Source organism: Eptatretus burgeri, chromosome 15 (genome assembly GCF_056783735.1).
Source record: "Eptatretus burgeri isolate ZD-2024b chromosome 15, Ebu_testis_v1, whole genome shotgun sequence".
NCBI lineage: Eukaryota > Metazoa > Chordata > Myxini > Myxiniformes > Myxinidae > Eptatretus > Eptatretus burgeri.
In genome coordinates, this window is record NC_140975.1 from 36,037,864 (window position 1) to 36,045,363 (window position 7,500).

General features: G+C 48.5%; 1 protein-coding gene across 10 annotated transcripts in view; it reads right to left on the minus strand.

Moving 5' to 3' along the window:
* LOC147011929 (phosphofurin acidic cluster sorting protein 2-like) overlaps positions 1 to 7,500 on the minus strand; it is a 145,770-nt gene that overhangs the window by 58,159 nt on the left and 80,111 nt on the right. For all 10 annotated transcript variants that reach the window (XR_015051819.1, XR_015051821.1, XR_015051820.1 and 7 more), the window contains one exon: positions 121 to 283. Coding sequence is in view for 7 of the 10 variants with exons in the window: in XM_085857606.1 (XP_085713732.1) it covers positions 121 to 283 (163 nt within the window). In the remaining 3 variants the exon portion in view is untranslated. The remainder of the gene's footprint in view (positions 1 to 120; positions 284 to 7,500) is intronic.

Consider the following 7,500-nt stretch of genomic DNA (forward strand, 5'->3'; position numbering starts at 1 on the left):
AATTTCCAAATAACACAAGATGATAAATACATATCCATATAAAAAAACCTTATCATGACAAAAAAAATGCTGGAGATGGTCATTAACATCGTTCCCTCCAGAGGTATTAATATAACACACCTGAAGCTTTAGTTTTGTGTTCTCTCCCGTAAACTTCTTCACACTCCACAGGCAGGCTAGAAAGAGCCAGCAAGTAGAGCTCGGCAGTGTGCACACCCCCTGGTTCCTTGCCTTCCCCATGCAGTGGTAACACCAGCCCACCTTCTGTTGGCCGCTGCATCACCTGAAACGGTAGAGCGGCTAGTTTTCTGAGGTCCATGCAGAAAGTAAATAAACAGTCCTTTATAAAATGAGTTTAAAGCCAAAAATAAAAGGGATGGAACAAAGACAGAGTCAATATGACACATCATCTCGGCAAAATACACAATTCCTTTTTTCTCTTTGGATTACAATCAGACATCATGAATTTAGAAATGTTAACTGTGCAGGAATTTATTGAGACCTCACCTCGACTATTATGTATAATTTTGGTCACATATCAGGAAAAACATAGATACTGTAATAAGGGGTTCTGTGTCGTCTTACCAGATTATTCCAAGGATCGATAGACAAAGCGGTGAACAGTGATTGAAAGAGGACATTTTACATTATAAGGGAGGTGATTATGAAGGAAACTAGCCTGATGTCAGCTTTACAGTTAGGGTGGCTGGCTTAAGATATTAGGGTCTTGAGTTCAAACCCCTGTCACATCGTTGAATAAACACCAGGCAGGTTGACTCAGCCTGCCATCCTTCTGAGGTCAATTAAATGAGTACCATTCTGCTGGTAACAGGAGGCATTGCATCAGCGGCACATTTGTGGCCCCAGAAAATGATGCAACCAAGCAGCCACTGGCTGCTTACGAATAAAAAAATAAATGAAGGATTCTGATAGAAATGTTTAACAAAATGAAGGATGAAAGGGTACAGGCATTTTGACAGAAAAGGTACAGTAGGTAGCTTAAGATTAGACAAGCCGGTAGGCGACGAGGGATTCGCGAGGATCGAAGCGCTGGATACGATGCTTTTCATTCTGACCGATCCACCGACGAAGATTCATTGCCAAGACGTATTGGTTCACATACAATTGTTCCTCTTCCTGGCAAGATTTTTCCTATTGCGTATTTTTCCAACTGGCACTCCTCATAAAAAATGACGGTAAATAGACACCCTATTTTTGAAGGACTACCATTTGAAAAATAATCGGTTTGCTGGTTTGTGCTGTGGAGCTTCGCGTTGCAGACACACGCACGCACGCACGCACGCACGCACGCACGCACGCACGCACGCACGCACGCACGCACGCACGCACACACACACACACACACACACACACACACGCGGAAAACCCGATAAACTTTTCTCAATGCTCTTGTTTGACCACACCTGAGCAACACAATATTTTTCATAAGCCACGCCCACTTTCCTACGCCACTCCCACTTTAAATAACAAATAATTGGAGGTGGTGTGTGGGTCATGGAATCATTTTCAGTAAATAAATAAATAATTGGAGGCGGTATGTGGGTCGTGGAATCGTTTTCGGTAAATAAATAAATAATTGAAGGTGGTGTGTGGATGGGGAATAGTTTTCGGTAAATAAATAAATAATTGAAGGTGGTGTGTGGGTCGTGGAATCGTTTACGGTAAATAAATAAACATATTATTAGAAATCCACAAAGGCAGAAATGCCGTGATTACATTTATTTTGGATCCTTTTCAATTTGGTCAATAACGTTTGGATCGAGGAGAGATCGAAGATGGAACGACACCGTCGTTCCTTACAAACACTGTATACACACACCTTAAATGACGGTAAATAGACACCCTATTTTTGAAGGACTACCATTTGAAAAATAATCGGTTTGCTGGTTTGTGCTGTGGAGCCTCGCGTTGCAGACACACACACACACACACACACACACACACACACACACACACACACACACACACACGCACGCACGCACGCACGCACGCACGCACGCACGCACGCACACACACACACACACACACACACACACACACGGAAAACCCGATAAACTTCTCTCAATGCTCTTGTTTGACCACACCTGAGCAACTCAATATTTTTCATAAGCCACGGCCACTTTCCTACGCCACTCCCACTTTAAATAACAAATAATTGGAGGTGGTGTGTGGGTCGTGGAATCGTTTTTGGGAAATAAATAAATAATTGGAGGCGGTATGTGGGTCGTGGAATCGTTTTCGGTAAATAAACAAATAATTGGAGGTGGTGTGTCGGTCGTGGAATCGTTTTCGGTAAATAAATAAATAATTGGAGGCGGTATGTGGGTCGTGGAATCGTTTTCGGTAAATAAATAAATAATTGAAGGTGGTGTGTGGGTCGTGGAATCGTTTTCGGTAAATAAATAAATAATTGAAGGTGGTGTGTGGATCGTGGAATCGTTTTCGGTAAATAAATAAATAATTGAAGGTGGTGTGTGGGTCGTGGAATCGTTTTCGGGAAATAAATAAATAATTGAAGGTGGTGTATGGGTCGTGGAATCGTTTTCGGTAAATAAATAAACATATTATTAGAAATCCACAAAGACAGAAATGCTGGTGATTCCATTTATTTTGGATCCTTTTCAATTTGGTCAATAACGTTTGGATCGAGGAGAGATCGAAGATGGAACGACACCGTCGTTCCTTACAAACACTGTATACACACCTTAAATGACGGTAAATAGACACCCGATTTTTGAAGGACTACCATTTGAAAAATAAAACCTCAATCAAAAATCGGCTCAAGTAAAATTTTCTAAATATCTCGAAGTGTTTAATTCCGAAGTCTCGTTTCTCTACATTCAAAACTGAAGGACAAGTATTGAAAATACTGTACGCGGGTTTTCGGCTGCTGCACAGCAACGGGTGGTTGCTCGGTAACGAAATTCAAACGCGCACATTCCCAATATATATTCCACCTGTTGGCAAAATTTCATCGAAATCGGTTCGCTGGTTCGTGCTGTGGAGCCTCGCGTTGCAGACACACACACACACACACACACACACACACACACACACACACACACACACACACACACACACACACACACACACACACACACACACACACACGGAAAACCCGACAATAAGGGATATCCAGCATATATAGTGAATCCAACAAGTGTGATTGAGTTATACGTGCAAGTTGGATATGCCCGATTGTCTTGCATTTGGATCATGTCATTTGGGGGAATGTCCAGTTAGTTGTTTTTTATATACAAAGTCGAGGCTCAAGGAAAACATGGAACACAGAACAAACCAAAACATAACAGAACACAACAAGAAGAACATAGGGAAAGGCTGGAAACACACCAACAAACTTTGACATGTGCTCTATAATTTTCACAAAGAAACAGCACACAAATGCTGAATGAGTACTAATAGTATATGTAGCCTATCCCACATACACACATAATGTACTCCCTATTCATGTGTTCACAAAATATAAATATATATATATATATATATATATATATATATATATATATATATATATATATATATATATATATATATATATATATATATATATATATGAACAGAGTTTAATTTGTTCGACCACTTTATTAGCGTGGAACGACAATAATCAAACAATTATTGAACAGGTTGAAACGCCCACAACATCCCTGGCTCCGTGTCAGGCTGCGCATGCGCACTGGCACAGGGGACCGTCGATATGTAGAAGTACCGTAAAGTACAATGTTCTCTATCTCCCTCCGAGTCTTTATTATGTTAATAGATAAAGGCTGAGAAAATATTAAGTTTAATGAATGAACAAAAGTTTATATCGCCCATCGTGTGACTATTCCATGGAGTAGTCCTTGTGCCAGGCAGGCACGCTGGTCGCTCTGGTGGATCGGCGTTGACCTATTGCTGGTGCTGGTGGTGTCACATCGGGCCCCAGTGGGAATGGGGCTCTCGGGGTTTCAGGGGCCGATGGTGGCGTCTGAAGGACCGCGCGCCTCGGTGTGCCTCGTCCTGGTGGTGCTGGCGTGTCTGAAACGGGTGTCGTCTTGCGCCGGGGTGTGCATACTGACGTCAGTGCCGGCGTGGGCCCCGTTGGCGTCGCAGATGTCACGGGTTCGCTGTCGAGGTCAGGCAGTTGCGGTGTTACAACGGGTGCAGGTACAGTGATGCGGGTTGCTAGATCATCATAGATAGACCGGGGTGGCAGCTGGTCATTGCGAACTGGGCTAAACTTGCGCAGGAATTTCCTGTTCCGAAGTGTGACTCTGCCCGAGCCGTCGATCTTGATCACGTATTGGTCGTGTTGGCGTACCTCCACGATACTGCCTGTCTTGTCCCATTTTTTTGGGTGGAATCCTGTCTGGTTCTGTACGTGGACTAGGTCTCCTACAGCAAGTGGCGGAAGGCGTTTGGTGTGTTCTGCCCAGGTGTCGGCTGTGCGGATATGACGTTTGCGGAGGGCCTCCTCCCTCGCTTTCAGGGTCTCATGCCAAGTGTCGTGCGATCTGTACTTCCCGGGGATAATTGGGATGAAATCGCGTATCGGGCGGCCGAAGACACACATTGCCAGGGAGATCTTCGTGTCAGGGTCAGGCGTGTTACGATATTGTAGTATCGCTCTCTGCACAGCGTCAGTGTCAAGTTCTCCCTGCGGGCTGGTGTTGTCCGTGATAAGTCGTTTCATTGTCTTGACTCCAATCTCCGCGCGACAGTTGCTGTGAGGGAAGGCCACCGATGACAAGCGGTGGTGTACGCCCCATCTGTGCAGGAATGACCTGGTCTCGGTGGAGGTGAACTCCGGTCCCCCATCCGACGCGAGCTCTTCTGGTGTCCCGTACTTCACGAAGACGCGACGTAAGTGGTTTATGAGTCCGGCGGCGCCACCCATCGACTTTGAGATGATCGGCCAGTTCGAGTATCTGTCCACCGTCACAAGGTAGTGTGCACCCCTGTGTACAAAGAAGTCCGAGCACACTGCCTGAAAGGGGTAAACGACCGGGATAGGTGGAGTTGGTGGCGCTCCAGGCTGTGATGGTGCCATCCGTGGCAGTGTTCGCAGTTTTTCCGAGTGGCGCTGATGTCGGCCGACATGCCTGGCCAGAATACAGAGGATTCTGCGCGGGCAGTCATCATTGACACGCCCTGGTGGGCAGCGTGTAGGGCGCTCAGCACATTGCCGCGGAGTGAGGGTGGTATGACTACTCGGTCCTTGTATAGGATCACTCCATCTGTCGATGTAATGTTCTCGCGGTACTGGTGATAGTCGCGAATTGTCTCTGGCATCTCGATTTTTGAGTTGGGGATGCCGTTCATTGTCATTCCCTCCAATATGTGCATATCGCCATCGCTGCTGGTGGCTTCCCTGACGCGATCCCATGTTACTGATCGCAATGATTCGAGGCCCGTGGCGCACCATGCCAGGTTGTCCTTCTCGACGTCGTCGTCATACTCTGGCTCAGTTTGGCGTAGGAGGGACAGGAGGTCGGTGTGCGTGCTTGGTTGGAGGTGGGTCGCTATGGTGGCATTGTCATCTGGAAGGTTCATGAGTGGAGGTCGCGTGGTGCCGACCGGCCTGCGCGACATGGCATCTGCCGCCTTGTTCTTCATGCCCGGGATATGTATGATGCGGAAGCGATAACGCAGGGTCTTCTCCTTGAGGTTCCTGAGGCGGGGGTTGGGTATGTCATCAAGTGCTCTGTCCGAAAGGAGTTTCAGCAGTGGTTTGTGGTCTACCACAACGATCAGGTTCTCGCAGCCCAGTACGAAGTAGCGCGCCTTGTCCAAGGCGTCCGCGACTGCGAGAGCCTCGCCCTCTATGGGCGCGTATCTGGATTCTGCCGCGTGTGTAAATCTGCTGCCGACCAGGGTTATTTTCCATCCATCAGTGCAGCAGAATGGTCTAACTGGCACGCATCGGCAGTGCTTTTGAAGCAACCAGAATCCGATTCCCTCCTTCGACCAGTCCGTGGCGATGCATGTTGGCTTAGTTTTGTCAAATATGCGGACACCGTGTTCGATTTCTTGTACGATCACGTCTTTCGACTCACGGAATATGTCCTCTAACTCCATGGACCACTGGAAGCGTTCTCCACTTTTCAGGAGCTTCCGGAATGGCTGCATTCGTTCGGCCATACTAAAGGCGTATGCCACCTGGTTGACAAGCCCGAACCACGATCTGACATCGGTGATGTTACGCGGTTGTGGGAAATCGTGGATTGCTTCCAGGTAGCGGCTGCACGGTCGCACGTCGGTCATGGTGATGGTGAAGCCCGCGAAGTCCACCGTGGGTGCGCTGAAGACAAACTTCTCCGGGTTGAGGATGATTCCATTCCGGCCGCATATATCCAGCCATTGGACCGCCTGGAAGTAGCTCTCCTCAATCATGTCTGACCATAGTAGCGTGTCATCTACGCACTTGGTCTTGTTACCAATGTCCGCCACGATCTCATCGTATCGTCGTGAGTAACCGTCCCCCGATGCCATATACCCTTGTGGGGCAGATAGGTACCGGTAGCGCCCCCATGGAGTGATGAAGATCGTCTTGTGGCGGTCGTCCTCGTGTAGGCGGACGCTATGGTAACCGTTCCATGCGTCGAATACTGTCTTGCGCTTCCCGTTAGGTACGCGTCTCGCCTGGTGGAACGGGGATTGGGTGTGGTGGGTCTCGCGGAACGCATGCTTGCTCAAGGCCTGAAAGTCGACGGTGCGTCGTGGCTTGCCATTCTTTTTCGCGCAAATTACCATGTGGTGACACCATGTCACCGGCGTGCCGACGGGTACTTCCTCCAACACGCCGAGCCGAACGTCCTGGTCGAGGCCTGCTTTTACCTCATCTTGCCAATGTATGGCCACGGAGATGGGAGTGTGATGGGCAACCGGTGTCGCGTTCTCACTGAGCATAAGACGTAGTGGCGGGCCGGTCATTCTCGGTAGTGGCTGGTGTGGGCACGTGTTGAATGTGCTCTGAGCATACATCCTGAGTAAATGTGACTGTAGTGCCTCTCTGTTGGCCTCGGTCGCTGGCATGGGGAGTGCGGTCGGCTTGGTCGGCGGCTCCGCGGGTCGCGGGCAGTTGCACAATTCCGAGGTCGTCAGATTCACCTCTCCGAGTGTCGGGAATCTGTCCGAGATCATTCCCAGGTCCATGCAGGCCGCGCGGGAGAGGAATATGCGGTCTGAAGAGTCCGTCACGTACGCGATTTGGCGCGTCTCCATTTTCCGAGCGTCGTCACTGTTACCGGCGAATCTTACTACCATGGCTCCGAGGATACGAATTCCTTTGTTGTTTGCGGCCTTCATGGTCATGGATACAGGTATAAGGTCCTCAGTACTCAGGCCCATTTGTTGGACGGCTTTAATGCCGATCAGGCAGCTCTGGCACCCCGTGTCTGCCATAGCGGGTAGGGTTACCGCACGGGTGTGTTTCAGGAGGTTAAAACCCAGCGCTTTGTAATCCTCGCGCTTGTTGGTGAG